We start from the raw sequence: 22,833 nt of genomic DNA, 5'->3' as shown, positions 1-22,833 counted from the left end.
TTTCAAATATAGATGATGATCCTTTCTTCAGAATGCGAGCACACACAATGATATAGAGTACCTAGTGCCTTAGTTGCTACACAGGCTAAGGGTACCCCCATTTTTTGAAAGAACCAGTTATGCCGAGACTAGGAAATGTGAGAATCGTACAGTAATGCAAAATTAAACAACGCCTTAGTTATTAAGAATAACCCCAATTTTTCTGAAAAAGACCAGTTATGCCGAGATTAGGTAAAGCATGCAGACGGTAATTCCCTGCAGCGGTTTTAAAAGAAACCCATTTACAATATCATATCGCAATATACTGCACACAGTTCCTTTCCAAAAAAACAATAGAAAAACCCTATCTACCAATGTATGCCAAATCATTCCAACCAGCCATTATCTTTTACTGGCTTAAGAGGTGCCAACCACACACAGTATGAAGAGCCGACAGACCCCGACAGTTTACCAAAGACGCGGCAAAACCAGTCCAAGGTCAGGAGCACCTCCCATTTGCATTACCATGATGTTATATCATACCATGTCAGCCCATAGCAGATGGGGGTGTAGCATGCCCATAGTTACCATACTAAGCAAACACCATTCCCTCAGGTGTTTATCTCCATTGGTACAGTCATAAGAAAGGCCAAAAAGAAAAAACAGTTGTTTTCTATGCACAAGCAGTCCCAAGGCCCACAATAATGTCCCATTCTATGCATATGAAGTCTTAAGGCAATGCTAAAACATGCCCCGGCCCAGTAGTTTCATTCAAAAAAACCAATTAATTAGTGTTTATACCAACAGGATCCCAATTGAAGCCAACCATGCCATAATCCATAACCAGGTACCTTACCACAAAACCCATAGCCAAAAACTCATTCCCACGTACCTTTCCACAAAAAAAAACCAGGTAAGGTCCAACCCCATTTGAGGGCTAAGAGTAGGTAGCATCACCCATATATTATGCTACTACAATCTATCTCTAGGAACCATAGTATGCGTTTATAAAATCCGTTAAGCAGAATACTCCAAAAAGACCAAAAACAAGTGTAATGCCTAATCATAGTTTGCAGTCAGTTCAACGATTGCTAAAGCATTTGAGAGCTTATGTAGTAATTAGCAACCATATGCCATGCTAAAACATCTTAAGAACCACAGTGGTTGATTGTCAGAGATAACTTGTTAAGAAAAACCATCAAAACCCATCCTTTCCTACTACGTTCAGCAAGATGTCAAAGCAAGCAGCACATAGTGCTATACAGGGAGCATTTAGTGCTATCCAAGGCGGGGGTATAATACCCTTAAGTATAACCATATCAGGTTTTATAAATGCTTACCAACAGAAAAACTATAGCATCTGTACACAGTTGACAGCAAATCCCTCAAAACTTTGCCTCAGTCTTCATCAGGTGCCCATTTAGTGAGAGAATACTTTGCTACCTTATTTAAGGGTTTACGACAGTTTATGTAAAAGAAACAAAAACCTCCAGTGCCTGGTATTTCTTTTTATTGCCTGGCTCAAGAGGAGCCTTTTATTCCCAAAAACAACAGTCGGTCTCTGATAACGAAGGAAAAAGAAAGTTTAGGTAAACCATAGTACCTGCGGAGTCTGAGCAGCAAGCTCCATTGCTTTCGGAATTTCAAGTAGAAATAACACAGAGAGGGTTTACCCAAAAAAACATTGAATCTCAAGCTAAGTGAGGGCTAAGGAGAGCCCTCACCTTAGAATTTATAGGTTGGTTTGCACGCTTCCTGAGTGTCTGAAGTGAAAAGAGCAGAGCCGCCCCTTGCTGTGAGAGCCCCTCACGCGTCAGAAGCCATTACTGCCTGGGGAGAGAGCGCCATTACACGGTCCGAGGGTGGAAGGAGCCGCCTTCCCATTGTAATGATAGTTTGAGGATTTTTTAAGAGCCCTTTGTCCAATACCCAAGTCGGTGGCACAATGTAGCAATGAAGGCCCTATTTTGTCAATAGGGGGAGGGAGGGGGGGGGGGGGGGGGGGGGGGGGGGGGGGTTCTTGTTTTTTTTTCCTTTTTTTTTTTTAATGAAGAAACCCTATAAGGGGAAAAAATATATATGACTCCATAGTGTTAACCATAGTGTGTGTGTGTGTGTGTGTGTGTGTGTGTGTGTGTGTGTGTGTGTGTGTGTGTGTGTGTGTGTGTGTGTGTGTACCCGCCCTAACCCAGGCACCACACACAATGGGTCAGTAGTAGTAGGCCCATTGTGTATGGGCCTACTACCTTATGAGAGGGATAAGACTCTCTTTTTGGAATAACAGTCCAGGCCAATTATGCCTAATGAGAGCTTGAGTGATGGTATTACGGATCTGATTGTGATTAAATCCATTCAGGAAGTATTTTTTAATAAGTACTGAAATTTCCTCCCAAGCTATGGAAGGTGAAGAAGAAGAGTAGCAGATTAAGTATAGAAGCCCAATACAAGAGCTGATAGAGGATTTGTAGAGCCTATTGCTGTTTCTTTTGATGAATTCTATGTGTGGTAGTTTAAGAAGATCCTTTTTCCAGATAAATCTCAAGTCATATCCACCTATAGATGCGGAGTGAAGGGATATCGAAAGGTTAAGAAAGTGGGCTGTTTTGCAGAAGCTCCCAAGAGTTGAGTCCTCCGGAATAGAAGTCGGCTCAATTTTTAGGCAATGGGGGTATATTTGATCAATCTCAGATGAGAACAATCTGTTGTTGATACTAAGTATGTCATCCATATACCTGAAGGTGTGTTTGAATAGTGGGAGATTTTTATGGTTAGTTTCCATGTTTTTCAGGCACCATTTGTACTCAAAGAAAGCTAAGTAGATGTTACACATAAGTGGTGAGCAAGAGAAACCCATCGGGATTCCAAGGCACTGATTATAGTAGTCGCCACCTGCTATAATAGTACAGTTGTTTAACAACCAAAAAATGTAGGAGCAAAGTTTTGCTTCATCAAAGTGTAAAGGGTTAATGGATTGAGATGCTAGAATCGATCTCGGTTTCTTGGCAAGAGAGATAAAGAGATGCTTTCTTTTTATGGCATTGGTAAATGCTAAGTTAATGACCTTGGCAAGTACTGTTTTAAGGCCAAGATCTCCATTAAGTGGGATGTTTTCGTAGCACTGTGTGATATCAGCTGTGGTAAAGATGTGAAAAATATGTTGAGGAAGGTTGAGTGTAACTTTTGTGGCATTTTTCGTAAGCCAGAAGGGATTGCATTGGATATTAAGGAAATCCTTACAAATTTTTGTTTTTCTGCACAGATGATTTCAAATTCTGTGAGAATAACATCAAGGCAAAGAGTAATATCTTTGGTGATATCTGTGAAGATACAATTGGAGGCATCAGGATTTCCACCTAAATTTATGTTTGTGGATTTTATAAGTTGGAAATAGTTCTAATGTTGCACTCTTTTTGCTATCCCCAATCTAGTTTTCCACCCCCTTTAGTACCTTTTTTGAAAAAAAAATTACCTCTCTTTCTTTTCTTACTCATTGCATTTTTAAAATTATATTTCTAGTACTATTTTTAATTTTTTGAAGTTTTTCTCTCTTTTTCTACCCATTGTACTTTACTTAAGAATATTTATAGTCATTTCTCTCAAATTTTCTAATGAAAATCTAGCCGGACACCTAACCTACTAATTGTGCATTTTTCAAAGCACATGTGATTTTTAATAAATTGTAATACTCGTTGTACTTTAACGAAATATATTTTTAGTCATTTCTCTCAATTTTTGTATTGAAAATCTAGTTGACACCTAATCTAATAATTAATTGTTTATTTTTTAGAGCACATGTGATTTATAATAAATCTCTTTCACGCGTGTGCTCCTAGGAAAATTGGGATGATCGTGGCCCTCCAAACGGTCCCGAACGGGATCGGTGGCTCAAGGACAAACTCCCTTTTCTTTGCACTAAGTGCAAACAGGCAATCCCTCACTTTAGACACATTGCTCTGGAGCATGTGGAGAACGAAGGGCTTTGGCGACCTCAAAAAGACGCTCGAGTAGATGAGAACGCAAACCCCCCTCCCCTCTCGCTTGAGGAAGCCCCCCACTGGTCTGTGTTCGGTGGTGGTGTTCTGGCACGCAAGGCCAAAAGACAACCACAAGGGTGATTCGGTGAAGGAATGTACGTGGTGACCCTCCCATACTTTGATAGTTCCTCCACACACGTCTCAGGGACACTTTGAGCTTGAGGATGACCACATGTTCGACAAGGTTGATGAGTTATTGGCTCATGAAGGCAGCATGCGCAAGAAAGATTATAGACCATGCACTTAATGGACACCAGCAAGAGGACAGGTTGCTATCGAGTGCCCAAACACCTCTTTATGAGGGTGCATAGTACTCGGTGCTCCGGGTATCGTTGGAAGTCCTCAACTTGTAGGTAAAATTTGGTTGGAGCAATGCAAGTGTAGATGCACTCCTTGGGTAAGTTCTGTATATGGCTTTTTATACATGGCACTTCCTTCATAGGGTAGGCTTGCATTTGTATTAATAATCTTTTTCATTGTAGTTTGATGGGAAAAATTCTTCCTAAAGATCACCACATGCCTTCGGATCTCAGACGAGAAAGATCGTATGTCAGTGCACTTGGTATGGAGTATGAGTGCATCACATGTGCATCAACAATTGCATATTATACTGCAATGAGCACGCACATACTGCCTCATGTATCATGTGCGAGGAATCACGTTACAAGACCAAAGTGAGCGAGACCCACCTACCCCGCAAAGTATTGAGACATTACTAATCCCTCATATTCAACACATGTTTAAAAGTAGGTCTACGGTGGAGCGTCTAACATGGTACACCAACCACCACTCAAATGATAGAACGATGTGTGTCCATACCGATTCACCTGCATGGAGGCACATAGAGACTCAATGGCCAGAGTTTTGGCTAAAGCCTCAACACTTGAGACTTGGGCTAGCAAGAGATAGTGTCAAACCCTTTAGCACCAAGTCCACTTCATGGAGCACTCCGGTGGTGATCATCAACTACAATATTCCACCATGGGAGACAACCAAGAAGGGCAATATACTTCTTTCCTTGCTTGTGTCAAGGAAGTACGAGGTGGAAAATATTGATGTCTACCTTGAGTCCCTCATTGAGGAGTTGGAGGAGTTATGGGAGAGGCATCCCCATTGTAGATGTCTCACTTCCAAAGGAGAGGAGAGAAGCCATTGTGAGGGGAATCCTTATGTGAATTGTGCATGACTATCCTAGGCTTGGAGATATTTTTTATATGCTATTTTCATTCTTCTCTCTGGTTATTGCTTGCCAGTTTGAAGCTTCTCTCTAATATGGTCATATGTGTGAAGGGTTGTTCACATCAGGCCACAAAGCTTGCCCTACTTGCGGGCCATCACTGGTGACGGAGAGGCCAGATGCCTTGTGCAAGATAATATATCCAAACAACCATCGTTTCTTGCCCAAGGTCATAGAAAATACAAGGCTCCAAAAAATGGAAAGACGCCACTAAAGCGCACGATGGCAGATTGGACAAATATTTGGGAAGAGCACTACAACAGTGATCCGGCCCCGACTACTCCACCAAAAGGTATGTCAAAGTATTCCATATTTTGAAGGCTTCCATATTGGAAGAACCTAAAAATACAACACCTCATCAATCACATGCACATATTCAAGAATGTAGTTTACACCCTGTGGGACCACATTATTGGCAAAAAAGACTCATTAGGGGCGAGGGAGGATTTGAGGACCTTGAAACGTCTCCCCACCTCCACCACTCCACGTCGAGACCCCAATGACAAGATTGTGCTTCCTAAAGCACCATGGATGCTAACCAAGGAAGCACTAGATCAAGTGAAGGGTTCCACTGCATCTATTCACACACCAACGGGATACATGAGGTCACTAAAGGGAGCTTTCACAGAAAGAAAGAAAGGTGGAAGTGTTCAATTGTATGGGTTAAAGTCCCATGATTGGCACAAGATGCTACAGGTAATTCTCTATCTCTATCTCTCCCTCTCCCTCATTTTGTCTAGATATTGATTTGTGTGTATGACTTTCTCTCATTTCTCGTTTACTTTTATAAGTACACAATACCCTCAACAAGCACTGAGTGTACTCTTGTAGATTTGTAAGCTCCAAAGAAATTGAAATAGATTCCATCCCTCCTACTCAAACACCTACAGTGGAAACCGTGTGTGCCATTGACTATGTGTTTCCTCGATCCTTTCTTCTTAGCCAAATCCACCTCTTGGTTCACATGGTTGAGGAGATCGCTATATGTGGAGTAGTGCATGCATGATGAATGTTCTTTTTTGAGAGATTTTTAAAGAATCTCAAAGATTTTGTGCAGCTACAGTCTCAACTAGAGGCATGCATGGCCGAAGGATGGATCATGCAAGAGGCATTTGTTTACATTTCAGAGTATTTGGCACAAGTTGATCCCTCAATGCCTTGCATGTGGTCAAATGATGAGGAGGATGCAAGGATGACTTCATACCTACCAAGTGGAAAGGAAAAATTATTTAACATGGAAATGGATATATCCCGAGTGGTCAATAACTTTTGTATCCTCAATGCAAAGGCTATGACCAAGTGGGTGGACTTGTGGACAATGGCAAAGGCAAGGTGCTTGCAGGAGAGGGAGGCATGGAAGCAAGCACATGGAGGTAGGAGGGCACCCCTAGTGCCTAGACACCTGGCATGTTTCCCAGATGTCATTAATGCCGAGCCGATTCATGAGAGAATGACCAAAGCAAAAGCACGCAAAGAAGACATCACCCGCAAAGAGTGGGAGTATACACGAAGCTGCGCACCAAAGGTAGAGTACTCATATACTTAAACCATATTGTATAGTTCTTTCTTGATTTTATTTTAAGACATTTTCTTATCTTGTAGTGTCTTTCCTTTAACTCTATGTGGTCAAAGGGTCGACACTTTCGTACACGCCAGATTGACGAGCGCCGAACCACCATGGACTATAACATCACGGGCATCTTTGACACAGATGGTAATGAAGCCAGGTCTTGTGGGACTATTGAAAGGATGCTAAAGGTCAACTTTAGAACCTTTCATACCTTCATCTTTGAGTGTAAGTGGTTTACAAATGTGTTTAGACGGCATGAGAATGGCCTCTATATGGTGGACTCTAGTGTGCATCACACAGGGAGGTATGACAATTTAGTTTTTCCACGCAATTGTGAGCAGATGAGTGATTACCTTCTTTACCCTTATTTTCTTGTAACATTAATAATACCAATGTTATTCACGTTGAACTTCTCTTCTATAAGTCATTTATATCCTAGCAATCCACCAACCAAAACTTTGGTTCGTAGTTCACATAACACCTCAGGGAAGAACCATTTTTTCCACTAATGAAGTGGAGACCATCTTCGACCCTCTCCCACCTACTACTTTGGGAAGATAGAGGAGAGAGAGATCGATGATTCAAGTCCAACGGCTGCCAGTCTTTGCGAGGATGATTTCCATGAAGATGATGATGATGAGATGAAGGATGACAAATTAAAAGATGATGAAGCCAACACATTTACAAACAACAATTCTATTTCTCTCTTTATTGATTTAGGAGACATGGGCTTAGAATTGAATGATGCTTCTTGTAGAGATCTTTTGGAAGATGATTCATAAACATTTTGTATACTTTAAGTTATGAAAAGAATTTATTGTGTCGTGCATTCATCTCTCTCTCTCTCTCTCCCCATAACCATTGTTTCATGTTTTAATATCTTTTTTTCTCATTTTTTTAAATTTTAGATAGTGTTCTTTAATTTTTATTCACAAGAAAAACAAAGGGAACTGTTTATCGCATCGTGTCTTCTGAGTTTAGTTTTGCCTATGGCATTTACTTTAAAGACAAATGGAGTGGCAAGGGGAACAAGGGCACCAAGCTACCATTGAGGAGGTCGTGGGTAACTTAGAGCACATTTGCGTGCAAGGAAGGACATTGTTTTCCTAAAGTAACTCATTTTGGATCATTTTATTAAACGACGCTTTCACTACAAGAGGTCACTTGAATTCCGGCGCCACATTACCGGCGTCACTGGCGGGCGTTGGTATATGTGTGTGTATGTATGGAGGGAGCTAAGGTTTTCTAAAAATTTTGATTTTCAAATTTTCAATGTTTATTCTGGCGTCTATTCCAACGATAGCGCGAGTCTATTCCGATGTTTATTCTGGCGTCTATTCCAACGATAGCACGAGTTAACATTTCGACGTCTATTCTGACGTCTGTTCCGACGCCTAAGCCGACATCTGTACCAATGGCACCTGCAAAAAACAAAACCACAAGATTTCTCTCCGTATTTCTCCTTTTCTTGCACGTTTTCTCAAGCTCTCTTCTTCCCCATCTATCACAGATCTGGTGCAAAACAAGTGGTCGGAAGTACTAATCTTGCTTGTGGGTTAGCGCATAACACTAAGGTGAGATTGTTCTCATGTTTACTTGTAGATTTAGGGTTTAGGGTTTAACTTTGTGTTTGTGTGTGCGTTTTTGCAGGTTGCAGGACTTTTACAACAACTTTCATTGCTCAAATAGAACGAATGTGGGTGCTTGAACCTTTAAATGCATATTAGATTTATTTAAATTATTTTGTATATTAATAAAAAAATTTCATGCTTTAAACTTTGAATCCTTTAAACTTTCAATGCTTTAAAAGACATTATGGTTTGTTATGTGAAATTTCATTTTAAATTATGAGAAAAAGTTGTTTTGGTTTATGAAAAATCTTCTTTTGAAGAATTTTTTTTTTGAATTATGTCATTTTTGAAATTATGCAATTGATAGGGTTTATGTTTTACGTAATTTTAGGTTATAAGTTAAGTTAGGTTAGGTTATCTTATACGTTAGGTTACGTTAAGTTAAGCTATGTTGTTAGGTTAGGTTATACATTAAGTTAGGATAGGTTAGGTTAGGTTAGGTTAGGTTAGGTTATCTTATACGTTAGGTTAGATTAAGTTTAGCTACGTTAGGTTAAGTTATATCAGGTTAGTTTAGGTTAAGCTACGTTAAGTTAAGTTAGGTTATCTTATATGTTAGGTTAGGTTAAGTTAATCTATGTTAGGTTTAGCTACGTTAGGTTAGGTTAGGTTAAGCTACATTAGGCTAGGTCAGGTTAAGTTAGGTTAAGCTACATTAGGTTAGGTTAAGCTACATTAGGCTAGGTCAGGTTAAGCTACGTTCGACAATGTTAGGTTAGGTTAAGTTAATCTATGTTAGGTTTAGCTACGTTAGGTTAGGTTAGGTTAAGCTACATTAGGTTAGGTTAAGCTACATTAGGCTAGGTCAGGTTAAGCTACGTTCGACAATACGGCAAGCCATAGAGCTTACCCACAGTGCATATTAAAAACAACACAATGACGATCCGTTCGTCAATACGGCAAGCCATAAAGCTTACCCACAACACATATGCATTGTGGGCAAGCTCTATGGCTTTCCGTATTGCCAACATCTCGCCATTGTGTTGTTTATATGTGCGTGAGCGGTTTTCAAGTCCTAAAATAGCTAAGCGGCCCTGAAAATAACACCACGGCGAGTTTGTCAATACGGCAAGCCATAGATCTTGCCCACACTGCATATGCATTGTGGGAAAGCTCTATGGATTGATGTATTGCCAAATGGCTCGCCATTGTGTTTTCTATACGTCTGCAAGCGGTTTTCGAATCCTAAAATAGCTAAGCGGTCCTAAAATCCACACAATGGCAAGCCTGTTGGCAATACGGCAAGCCATAGATCTTGCTTACAATATATATGCATTGTGGGCAAGCTTTATGGCTTGCCGTATTGCCAAACGACTCGCCATGGTGTTGTCTATATGTTTGCGAGCGATTTTCAAGCGCTAAAATTGCCTCGTGTCTCTAAAAACAACACAATGGCAATTCGTTTGGCAATACGGCAAGCCATAAAGCTTACCCACAAGGCATATGCATTGAGGGCAAGCTCTATGACTTTCCGTATTGCTAAAAGGCTTGCCATTGTGTTGTTTTTAGGACCGCAAGCGGTTTTCAAGCCCTAAATATCTAAGCATCCCTAAAAACAACACAATGGAGATCCATTTGACAAAACGCAAATCCATAGAGCTTTCCATATGCATTGTGGTCACGCTCTATGTCTTGCGTATTGCCAACGGCTAGCCATGGTGTTGTCTATATGTTTGCGAGCGATTTTCAAGCGCTAAAATTGCCTCGTGTCCCTAAAAACAACACAATGGCGATTCGTTTGGCAATACGGCAAACCATAAAGCTTGCCCACAAGGCATATGCATGGTGGGCAAGCTCTATGGCTTGCCATATTGCCAACGGCTCACCATTGTGTTGTCTCTATGTCTGCAAGCGGTTTTCAGGCCATAAAATCGCTTCGCAACTCTAAAAACAACACAATGGTGAGCCGTTTGCCAAATTGGCAAGCCATAGAGCTTGCCCACATCGCATATGCATTGTGGGCAAGCTGTATGGCTTGTCATTTTGCTAAACGCTTCACCATTGTGTTGTTTTTATGCTAGGTTAGGTTAGGTTAGGTTTAGGTTATAGGTTATGTGAGATTATAGGTTAGGTTCGAGCTATCGAAAAATTAATAATCGAAAAAATACAAACGGACTTCCAAGATGACTCGTGTACTTCTAAAAACGCAAACGGACTTCGGTTAGGTTAGGTTATAGGCTAGGTTTAGGTTATAAGTTAGGTTACATTAAGTTAGGTTAGGTATAGGTTTTAAGCTAGGTTAGATTATAGGTTATGCATAACAATTATAGGTTAGGTTAGAGCTATCGAGTTTTAATTATTTGTTGCATCATTGGTAGATAAAGTATGGATGATAGGATGGCGTGTCCTTGTGCGCATTGCAAGCATCAGATCTTTCGAAAACAAAAAATCTGCAACCAACACATACGCAATCACGGTCTCTTTCCGATAGAGCAAGTACAAGACCTGTGTTATCGATCTCATGGTCTAGAGATCAAAGGTCAAAGTCCGCAAGTAGATATTGCTCCAACTTCATCCCAGGAAGACGATTTTCAAACAAGCAGCCATCAACTGAGTCCTCCCAACTAATACCTGAAGCGGAATCAAGAAGTAGAGATGGATCAGATATCGGACACGTTCTTTGACATGGATTCCAACATAGAAGGAGACAACATTGAGCACAGTACTGTGGACCAACCTCAGCCATCCCATTCATATCGACGGCATGATAGCAATGATGAAGAGGGCGAGATGATGCAAAGTCTTGCACGCATGCCGATCTACACTGGTGCAAAAATCTCAGTTCTCCATACCGCGTTGACAATGCTTAATTTGCAATCTGTGTCTACGGTTGGTTTGACGCCTCAGTCACAAAGCTTTTCAGGTAAACATATTTTATCCTAAGCATGGTAAAGTGCAAATTACAGTTCATATAAAGTGATCAAAGGACTGACTTATTCATGTAACATCAGGTTGTTGAATGGGCAAATCTTGCCAGAAAGGAATCACATGCCCCCTACCCGTCCAACCGCTAAAAAGCTTCTTACTAATTTGAGCTTGGATTATCAGAAAATACATGCATGTCCTAATGATTGTATACTTTTTCGCAATGAGTATGAAAACTTGGAACAGTGTCCCAATTGTGGATCAAACAAGTATAGGGAGGACACACAAGGAAAATTTATCCTTGCAAAGGTCCTTCGACACTTTCCTATCATTCCAAGAATAAAGAGCATGTTCAGGTGCAAGTCCATAGCCGCTTTGGTGACATGGCACTCAAATACTAGATTGACAGACAATGTTATGCGGGTACCTGCTGACTCTCATGCATGGAAGCACATAGAGAAAAGTTGGCCTACATTTAAGAACGAGCCTCGATGTATCCGCTTTGGTCTGGCAATGGACGGAATAAACCCATTCAGATTACGGAGTTCGTCATGGAGCACGTGGCCTATTTGTCTGGTTAATTATAATCTTTCGCCATGGCTCACTATCAAGAAGGGCCATCTATTGTTGTCATTGATCGTCTCAGGAAAGTACAAAGCAAAGAACATGGACGTCTATCTGGCACCACTTATAGAAGAGCTCCAAATCTTGTAGTCAAGAATCGATGTGGTTGATATGTCCCAACCAATCGGACGCCGGAATGTACATGTGTAAGGAATTCTCATGTGGAGCATGCACAATTGGCCAGGCTTCGGTGAGTGCTCAGGTAAGTGCCTTTAAAACCCTTACACACATGTGATTCATGGCTATGTCAATGCTTTTATATTTTAATTTTTTGATGTTTTAGGCTTGAGTTACTCGGACAATCATGCATGTCCGAAATGTGGTCCTTGACTTAGCTTCCGTCGCTCTCAGCATTTCAGCAAGACAATTTACGAGGAGCATGGTAGATTTTTGCCTGAAGGACATGAGCTACGTGGACCAAACATATGCAAACATGACATGCATCCACTGAAAGCGAGCGATTGGAAAAAAATGTGGCTGGAGAGGGGAGATTGGATGCCACCTGGAATGAAAAGACTTTCTATTTTCCATGATCTCCCATACAGGAGTGACCTGCTGATTAATCATTTGCTCGACCCAATGCACATCTTCAAGAATGTGGGGGAGATCATCTGGAAGACCATCATTGGAAAAAGGGAGAGCAAGGCCTAAAGAGATGACCTGCAGGATGTGGGTCGAATGCCAGAGATGTGGCCTCGACTTAAACCCAATGGAAAGTGGTGTATACCAAAAGGTCCATGGGTTCTGAGTCGCGCAGAAGAGAAAGTGAAGAAGACTATATCTTCATTCAAGACTCCCATAGGGTGCATGCGATGTTTGAAAACGGCTTTTACGAGAGATGAAAATCTCAGTGGTCTTAAGTCCCATTATTGGCACAAATTTTTACAATTCAACTTACCAATTGCCATAAAGGGTTGTTTGACAGATGACATTAGAAGAACAATCTACAAAATCAGTGAGTTGGTACGCTGGATAAGTTCAAAAGAGATAAGAGAAGACAGCATCGATGCAGCATGCTTAAATGCTATTGAAGCAGTGTGCATGGTGGAGAAGTACTTTCCAACAAACATTCTTACCATCCAAATCCATGTACTTGTGCATGTGGTCGATGAAGTTGCAGTTGCTAGGGTGGTCCATAGCATGTGGATGTTCTTCTTAGAGAGATTTATGAAGACTTTAAAGGGGTTTGTTCATCAAAGGGCTCGCCCCGAGGGTAGCATGGCCGAAGGATGGCTTGTACAAGAGTCTCTTGTCCTCATCGGTGAATTTTTTGTCTCAATTGATCTAGAGATACCCCGAATGTGGAATATTGAGGTCAACGTCAAGGTGATCGGGGACGAGCCGCAAGGACAAGGCATCGTTAGGAAGATGGACTTCACAATGCGAGAAAAGGTTATGAGATTTTGCCTTCTCAACTCAGACATCATGCAAAAGTGGCTAAAGAGGTACGAAGGAGAAAAGCAAAAACGTCTGACAGATCGCCTTCAATCCAAGCGCAATCATGCAACTAGAAACCTTCCTTTTCTATATCATCTTCAAAAATTGCCTGACTTTCCAACTGGGCGGGGGTTAGATGCGACACTCTCAGAGGCAAAGAGGAATGTAGTGCTGATTACTGAAGAGGAAGAGGAGATGTCAAGGGGTTGCGATTGGCATGTATATTTCACAACTTCCTTTTTGAGCTCCACTTGAAGGTTAGTTTGCTTTAATAACTTTTAGTTTGTTTCAATTTTGTGGCTACAACATCACAAATATGGAGCTTTGTGGTCGCATAGGAAGCACTTCAGAGTGCAACAGATTGATGAACAAAGGGTCACTTTTGATAGTGGTGTTAGGGCAAGCTTCGTCCAAGAAAGTAGGAGTAGTGCCAGGGATGAGAATACAGAGACTAGCCAGCTTGAATACTTTGGCTACATCCAAGACATCTTGAAGATTAGCTTTAGAAAGTTTGATATGTTTAGCTTTGATGTCAAGTGGTTCAAAGTTATGACCAGCGGCCCTAATGCAACTGTGCATAAAGACAAGAGTGGATTGATTCAAGTGAACTCTAGGCGGGTGTGGACAGATGTGCGGGATACATTCGTACTTCTGCAGCATTGTGTACAATTTGTGTTCATACACGATCCACTATGGACAGAAAATGATGAGAATGATCTGTCTAAACCCTCTGGCTCTATGTCGTTCAAGTTGCTCCACGTAGCAAGCAAGTGTGTGAAGGATTGGATGTTCAGGTCGAAGAGGTGATTCATGACCAAAGCGCAGGACCGACTCCAACTTTAAGTTTAGATTTTGAGGTGGATGTCAGCATTGAGCAATTGTTTGAACCTAGAGATGAGGTGTCAAATGGTGAAGCTGATGCGGAGAGTGACGAAGAAGTAGAGTTCGTTGGACGAAGATGCAGAAGTACATATTGGGATAGACATCTTTGGTGCATCAGATCTCATAGAGGATGAGAGATTAACTAATGACTTTTGCTAGGAAACCTTTTGTAAAGATCTTTTTATTAGTCTACAATACACTTTAGATGTTGTCATTTGTGTAGCAGTTTCGTTGATTTGTTATTTCTATTGATTAAGCATTTCTTACGTAAACTAACGTATTTTGTGGGTGTTGTTTGTGTATGATTAGCCATGGCCGATGCAATGAGCCATACTCTCCTAGTTTTAGTTTTCCTGTCACTCCGTCCGGCATGTCAGCCGAGCAGATGGGCTCGTTTTTGTCTCAGTTCACACCAGAGCAAATCGCGATGGCACAGGACCTTTGGGATGCAGGTCCCTCTAGACCTACTACGACCGACCCTACGCCCAGGACTAGTGTGATCCCTACACCAAGCGGCCCCACACCTCAGTCTAGTGTGTCACCTATGCCTAGGACCCCTACACCGACGGGTGGTTTATCCTCAAGACGAGGTAGGCATCGTTCTAGAGGTGGGGGTTGTTGTGGTAGCGGTTCTACCGATGCGTCCACACCACCGAGAGAGCGTCCACCACTCTCTTCAGTAAATAATTCACCGATCGGCACACCACGTACACCTTGGGATCACACGAGCATGATCCTAGCAAGGTGTACAAGAGCAGGGATGGGGCTGTTGTGGCAGATAGTGTCAGAAAAGCCATGCGACAGAGGATTCAACAGCTCTATACGATTCAGTTTGGTCACTCTGTGATGGGAGATTTGGGATAACCTCGATCTTGAGATAAAGAATAACATCGTTGAGGCCATTCACAGAGAGTATAGGCCGGCAGAGGGGTACGATCAAGTCTCGAACAACTGCATTTTGAGCGTGGCAAAGTCCACAATGTCACACCGTCGGTCAGAGGCGAGAGACAGGTACAATGACGGTAGTCCCAAGCCGGGATGGTTGGACACAGAGGAGTGGACGGGGATTGCATGAGAGACACAAGACAATCCTGATAGATTTTAGCAGGAGAGAGATGCAACCAGAGTACGTTTGGAGTCTGCTGGAGCGTCACATCTTGGGAGTGGAGGCTACGATACACTTCGACATGAGTTTGTAAGTATTATACGTATACTTTAAATTATTGATAATATATATGTTATTTGAATATTTATCTAATGATAAAACCATAATTTTGCAGGAAGTTGCCATGAAGCGCCTTCCGACACGCCGAGAGGAGAAGTATGGGTACAAGCATGGACTGGTGGTCCTTTTGACCCAGCTGCTTACAGGAGGAGGGAGAGGACGTCGATTGGGAGGCATTACCATGAGGGCCTTCTCACTCAGTGATTGTTTGCATATGTACAGTTTTGTAGTGCTTATGTTTATGGTTTATGGTTATGTTTATAGTATAGCACAAATGTTATGATTAAGGTTTGACAGTCAACTTAAGATTATGGTTTTGCTATGATGGTATGGCAATCATGTGATGGGTATGGTTATGGTTATGGTTATGGTTATGGTTATGGTTTGGTTATGGTTATGGTTGTGGTTGTGCAATGATGGTTATGGTTGTGCAATGATGGTATGGCAATCAGGTGATGGTTATGGTTTTGCTATGATGGTATAGCAATCATGTGATGATTATGGTTATGGTTATGGTTGTGTAATGATGGTATGGTTGTTATGGTTATGGTATGGCAAGCAAGTTATGGTAATGGTTGTGGTATAGCAAGCAGGTTATGTTTATGGTTTTACAGTTTTCGACTTATATTTTAATTATGTTAACAGGTTATGTTATTCTTAGAATTTTGCTAATTGCCATACACTCGCTCTTTATCGTCAGCTTGTAGGTGGAGTGCGGTTGCTTATGCACTCTTCCTTTGGGCTGAGAGGACTGTTTTATTTTGCTGCAGTACATGTAGCATTAGTTCCTAGTCCTCTCTACCTTAAAAAAATTTGCAGGTTTGGTCGTCGGTACAGGCAACGGTATGAGCATCGGAATATATTATACAAATACCGGTGTTTATTACGTTGTCTATTCGGATGCGTATTTTCCGGCGTAAGCTATATCGATGGTCATACCGACACTACGATACCGACATCTCTTCCGAGGCCTATTTCAACGCTTTTTAGTTTAAAAAGTAACTTTATTTCGTCGATACTTGCGCCGATTTCTGTGCGACATCTTGTAGTGTTTGCAAGCTTAACTCTGTCGAAAACACAACAATTAGCTTTGAGGAAGCATCATTAACAAGAAGGTGACACAAACAAGTCTAGCTTTGTCGTCTTATTAATTACAAGTAGACAATCTTTCTTATGAAACATTTATCCCCGCCTTGCATTCATGGTAAATGTAGCTTAGGTTGTGAGGGGGGCAAGTCGACAAGGCGACTTTATTTTAGTCATTGGTCTGCTTTCGAGATTCGTGTGAATGGTTGCCCAGCATAGACCCCAGTGCAAGGGTTTCATTTAATACCGAGTGGTATGTACTATGCAGTCGCATGGGTTGACGGGGGATACTCTTTCTCCAGAAAGTATCCAAAGTAGGTGTCTATGTGAATTGTTTTAGATGGCTCTTGACATGTCAACAAGTTGCGTCGTGTGAAATGTAGGGATGTCCATTGTCAACTCCCTCTCTCTCTCTCTCTCTCTCTCTCTCTCTCTCTCTCACACACACACACACACACACACATACAAATGCATGCACGTACCCACGCCCTTGGAAGTTGGAGAGCTATAAGGCTTCTCTCAGCTTGTTATTGTGCTAATTATAAGCGCACAAGCGTGCGCGCGCGCACACATACACACAGACTCTCACAGAGTTACTCTCTCCTTCACACACACGGCTTGCCTCTCCCCCTCACTCACAAAGCACACTTTCTTGCAGGAGTGTGTCGATATTCCTAGCAGTCCAAATTAGTTCCATCAATCTTGCAGTCAGAGCTGCATCAATTAGATCAAAATGGAGCCATACACTCCTCAAAACATCCTTATGAGCGGTGCAGCTGGGTTCATTGGCTCGCATGCCGCTACTCGCCTCGCCCGCCTCTACCCCCACTACAACATTGTCGTACTTGACAAGCTTGACTACTGCTCCAGCCTCAAAAACCTCCTCCCTTGCAAGCAATCCTCACCCAACTTCAAGTTTGTCAAGGGGGACATTGCAAGTGCAGACCTTGTCAACTACCTCCTCCTCACCGAGCGCATTGACACGATCATGCACTTCGCCGCACAGACTCATGTCGACAACTCCTTCGGCAACAGTTTCGAATTCACCCACAACAATGTGTATGGCACACATGTCCTCCTCGAAGCCGCCAAGCTTATGGGCGGCCAGATCCGCCGCTTCGTCCATGTGAGCACCGATGAAGTCTACGGCGAAGCCGAGGCTGACGCCCCTGTCGGAAACCATGAATCGTGCAGGCTGCTCCCCACAAACCCTTACTCTGCTACAAAGGCCAGCTCTGAGATGCTTGCCATGGCATATGGTACATCCTATGGTCTTCCCGTCATCATCACGCGCGGCAACAATGTCTACGGCCCTAACCAATACCCTGAGAAGCTCATCTCCAAGTTCATTGCTCTTACCATGCATGGCAAACCCCTTCCTATTCATGGAGATGGCTCTAATGCCAGAAGCTATCTCTATGTAGAGGATGTCGTTGAGGCATTCGACTTGATCTTGCATAAGGGGAGCCCTGGCCAGGCTTACAACATTGGCACTAAAGAAGAGAAGACCGTGCTCGAGGTTGCCAAGGACATCTGCATGTTGTTCAAGGTGGATCCGAGCAAAGTTGTCCAACTTGTGAAGAACCGGCCCTTCAACGACAAGCGCTACTTCTTGGACGGCACGAAGCTGGCAGCGCTCGGGTGGAGGCAGCGAACGACATGGGAAGAAGGCCTGCGCAAGACCAAGAATTGGTATGTGAGCAATCCGGACTGGTGGGGCGATGTCTCAAGCGCACTAGTTTCGCATGCGCGAATGCCGTGGATGACAAATATCAAGTGGGACAATCCACATCCTGGGCAGAATATAGTATCAGAGCTTGCAGACCTTCCTAGCAATGCAGCCTCGACCAAAGAATACAACTTTCTTATTTACGGACGCACCGGCTGGATTGGGGGCTACTTGGGAAAGCTCTGTGCAGAACAAGGCATAAGCTACCACTATGGACTTGGAAGATTGGAGAATAGAGCACAATTAGAGGCAGACATCAAGCTCATGAAGCCAACCCATGTCTTCAATGCTGCTGGTTTAACAGGAACCCCCAATATAGACTGGTGTGAGAGCCATAAGATAGAGACTATCAGAGCCAATGTGGTGGGGACTCTTAACTTAGCCGACGTTTGCCTGCGGCACAGCCTGTTGCTCATGAATTTTGCAAGTGGTTGCGTCTATGATTATGATGAAGCACATCCGATGGGCAGCGGGATCGGATTCTCCGAGGAGGATAAGCCGAATTACGACGGGTCGTTCTATTCGAAAACGAAAGCGATGGTAAGTACTGGCTGATCAGTGATGTCTCTAATATTAGAATGATATAATCATCTCTGCAATGTATGCTGAATAATGTATGCATTGCAGGTGGAAGAGCTGCTGAAGAATTTTGACAATGTGTGCACCTTGCGCGTGCGGCTGCTTGTGTCGTCGGATTTGTCGAATCCGCGCAACGCCATATCGAAGATGACGAAGTACGAGAAGGTTGTGAACATAGCAAACAGCATGACAGTGCTGGATGAGATGCTTCCAATGGCCATAGAGATGGCCAAGAGGAATCTAAGGGGCATTTGGAACTTCACAAACCCAGGCACCATGAGCCACAATGAGATATTAGAGATGTATAGGAAGTATGTGGATCCAAGCTTCAAGTGGGTCAACTTCACAGCAGAGGAGCAAGCCGCGGTGCTTGTTGCGCCGCGCTGCAACAACGAGCTCGAGGTCTCCAAGCTGAAGGCAGAGTTTCCAAGTCTGCTGCCCGTTAGAGAGTCTCTTAGAAAGCATGTGTTTGAGAAGCAAAGGCGGAGAAAGAGCAAGCTCTAAGCAGAGAATATATATACTGAGCTAATATCCTTACAATATTTGACGTTTTTGGGTAGCAAAGAAAAACACAGATTTGGTAATTATTTTTCTTACGGTTAGAGGATTGATTTGCACCTCCAATTTGGCCGGTGGTATGATTTAAGAGACCTCTTGGCACACTGGTATATATATATGCAACCCTTCATTATTCTCATGATCAGTAAGAGCAAAAAGAGCTTTCTTGAATAACAAGACTTGCCTTCAAGACTCATCAGGTTGATCTTTCAAAATTCAGGGCCCTTGGGATTGTCCCCATGATGTTAAAAACCTCTCTCTCTCTCTCTCTCTCTCTCTCTCTCTCTCTCTCTATGTAGTGAGTACAATAAATAATTTATTAAAAATGGTGATACTTTGATGTGGGGTTTGGTTGATGCACCCCCTACCTAAACTGCAGTAGTAATAAGTGCTTACAAAAATAGGGAAGGGTATCATACACCCACACCTCTTTTAGAGATTACAAAAGTACACCTCGTTTAGAGGTCCCCTTACAAACACCCACTAGGGGGTCTATGGGGGAGTCCTCTAAGCCATACAAAGGCCAACCTCATTACCTACTCAAAGAAATGTGTAGAGAGTCCAAAACGTGGCCCTCAACCGCATTTAGGGCGCGCCATGAAAAGGACAAGTTACATTTGAAGGTAGACTACCTAACAATGGGGTACTTGCCTAGTCCCAAGGTAGAGAAGCCCATTGACACTTAAAATGTGTTGTCAAAGAAGGATACCACATCAATGACTCTTGATCATCGTAAACCTATCACAAACGAAATCATCTATACTTTTCTTTAAAGAGGTTGGAAAAAAGGCAAGCATTGGAGGCATCCACACACTCTCCACGCATCATTAATGAAAAGCTATTCGCCGATTGCAGCTACTAGCCTTCGCATGCCACGTCGCCTTGGGGGGAGAGAGAGAGAGAGGGTTGATGTCCTTAGGCCAGATCCAGGTAGGCTAGCATGTGTGTTTCTTTGTGTGTGTGTGTGTGTGTGTGTGTGTGTGTGTGTGAAAATCCTTTCATATCTAAACCATACTTAGACAATTGCATTAAATAATACATTAAATAACAATACCTTGACATAACATAAAAGTGTATACATCGTTTGTACATAAAATCTTGTCCCAATTTTGTCAATAAACCAAATTGCATCCACTAGCCAATATATTCATCTAGATTCGAACTTTGGTCATTGACCATTACAAAATAGGATCTTCTATATGCGTCCGTCCTTGGGATGAGCCTCCACTACACCCACAAGGAGAAGGATCAAATTGTTACCTGCATCCATACAAAAACATTCAGTTAGGACTGGCTGTGTTTGTGCATGGTGCAAGTGTCGACACTGGATCCAGTTATCATCCATGTCACACTTGTAGACCTAGTTTACAACTAGCTAATTACCTTGAGGATTGACCATTAAGTTAGACTTTAAAGTAAGATAACCTCTGAGTGTAGAGTCATGTGTATCCAAGTATTCACTAAGTTTCCCCAAAGAAATGATGCTAGTGTCTCCTACTATATATGATGCAAACACCTATTTATTTTTTAGTTAAAAATCATTGTAGACTACTTGACAAAAATCGGGCACCATCTCTCCTATCATTTGATTAATATTTCAAAAATTCAGTTCATGCCATCTCTCCACGAGACCCTCCATGGGAGGTTTACGGCTTTATTGACACAAACACATTTATGTAATGTATCAAAACTGGAGATATGTCACATGCTATTAGCTTGTATAACCATCTTGATAAAAATATGGCAGCATCATGTTTGAATTTCAAAAATCATTATATTACAAAAATTCATTGAACACACCCCGTTTAATTACTAGCATATGTCTACATGTTATGTACTGACAATTGATCGCAGGATTTACCTGAGACAAAAACCAAAAGTGTAGTATCATATAAAAGATTCAATGGCAACTGTGAATTGAAAACCACATTTGGGCATTATACTTTCTGTACCAGGAACAACCATTATCAAGTTTCCAGTAAGGCAGAGAGAACACAAGCCATCAAAAAAAGCTTAAGTCCTAAAAATATGTACAGAATCATTACATTGAGAATTTTGATCAATGATTCACAGTCTTTTAATGTTTTTGAGTCAAAGAGGACAATTCCATAAAAATTTCACCATCCTGTTTGTTTACTGAGATCTTTTTTCAAAAAAAGCCTAACCAATTATTGGACATCATTCCATAATAAGTAATGTGATCAAAGATCCAACCACATAATCTCTCAAGAGACCCACAACTGGCAATTTATGGTTTCTCAAGTGCATCAAGTCAGATGCAAATCAAAATGGTATGCAAAAAGAGGAACACTTTATTATACTTTCCATTCATTAAGCTATTGTGTATGGATGGGTTGAAGACCCGTCCTCTTCCTTTGTCATCTATAATATGACTATCAGAAGATCATAATCAAATTTGGGTAGCATTTTGCCAGTATTTTGGACATTTTTTCAAAAATTCAGTCTATGCCCTCTCTCACAAGACCCTCGACGGGAGGTTTAAAGCTTTCCAAATGCACACAACCCAATGTCTAAATCAAGGCTTCATGACCCTCATCATCAGTAGTCAGCCAAGTCATATCATGAGTGCATATATAAAACATCATACAAACATAAACCGATTCCAAGTGGGTGCATCCTCAACCATGTTCCCAAACATTAGCAGCCAGTAGATATTCCTTAGATGTTTCCTGAATAAATCTACTTGTCATATTTATATTCCGTACCGAGTCATAGAGTTCATTAATTATGAAACAACCCAATTTTCATAACGCGAGCTAGATAACTCAAGGTAAAAGAACAGCCACGTGTGTATATATTTTTGCATATTATGTTTTTATCAAGAATCTTTGATAAGTGTGAGACCAATCACTTAGAGGAGAACTACTTAACATTTATCTTGATATGCAAATTTAAACTTTTAAATTAATGTGTTACAAAGGGCCAGTGTTAGTGGTCTTCAAAGACCTATATATTTCATATGTATAAGGACATCCCTTATCTCAGTAAAGTACATAAATTATTTTAGATCAACCCCAAAAACAGTAAATTGATAATTCACACAGACATAACCAGGTCCCAGTAGGTGTATGGGCACCTACATGTTTCTTACTCGGTTCTATACATTCGAGCTTGCCAGGAAGGTGTGCATCTCTTCATTGTGTCCGATTTGCCAGCCTTAAATGATCAGGCACCTTGATGGGTCTATGATGCCAAACTATTCATATGCTACAATAGTACAGTTGATGTTGTACGCAATCACTACTTGGGTGTGCCCTTAAGATGGAGGAGCAACATAGCATTATGCATATGTGTATGAATCTGCTCCACCAAAATCTCTGTGTGTGTGTGTGTGTGTGTGTGTGTGTGTGTGTGTGTGTGTGTGTGTGTGTGTGTG

General features: G+C 41.9%; 2 protein-coding genes across 2 annotated transcripts in view; both read left to right on the top strand.

Annotated features, from left to right (window-relative positions):
* Positions 1–7,329, top strand: part of LOC147430706 (uncharacterized) — a 31,403-nt gene extending 24,074 nt beyond the window's left edge. The window contains 5 exon segments of the mRNA XM_086493575.1: positions 3,813–4,090; positions 6,082–6,775; positions 6,853–6,964; positions 7,071–7,137; positions 7,245–7,329. Of these exon segments, the coding sequence (XP_086349701.1) occupies positions 3,813–4,090; positions 6,082–6,775; positions 6,853–6,964; positions 7,071–7,137; positions 7,245–7,329 (1,236 nt within the window).
* A 9,788-nt stretch (positions 7,330–17,117) lies between these two features.
* Positions 17,118–19,652, top strand: LOC147430705 (trifunctional UDP-glucose 4,6-dehydratase/UDP-4-keto-6-deoxy-D-glucose 3,5-epimerase/UDP-4-keto-L-rhamnose-reductase RHM1-like). Its single transcript, XM_086494442.1, has 2 exons — positions 17,118–18,839; positions 18,927–19,652. The coding sequence occupies exons 1-2, from the start codon at positions 17,304–17,306 to the stop codon at positions 19,380–19,382; spliced, it is 1,992 nt and encodes a 663-aa protein (XP_086350568.1). The 5' UTR covers positions 17,118–17,303; the 3' UTR covers positions 19,383–19,652.
* The last annotated feature ends 3,181 nt before the right edge of the window (positions 19,653–22,833 follow it).

Source organism: Adiantum capillus-veneris, chromosome 21 (assembly GCF_014529385.1).
Source record: "Adiantum capillus-veneris isolate H3 chromosome 21, ASM1452938v2, whole genome shotgun sequence".
NCBI classification, from domain to species: domain Eukaryota; kingdom Viridiplantae; phylum Streptophyta; class Polypodiopsida; order Polypodiales; family Pteridaceae; genus Adiantum; species Adiantum capillus-veneris.
The sequence above is the reverse complement of the archived record's forward strand: the minus strand, read 5'-3'. Positions and strand labels throughout refer to the sequence as shown.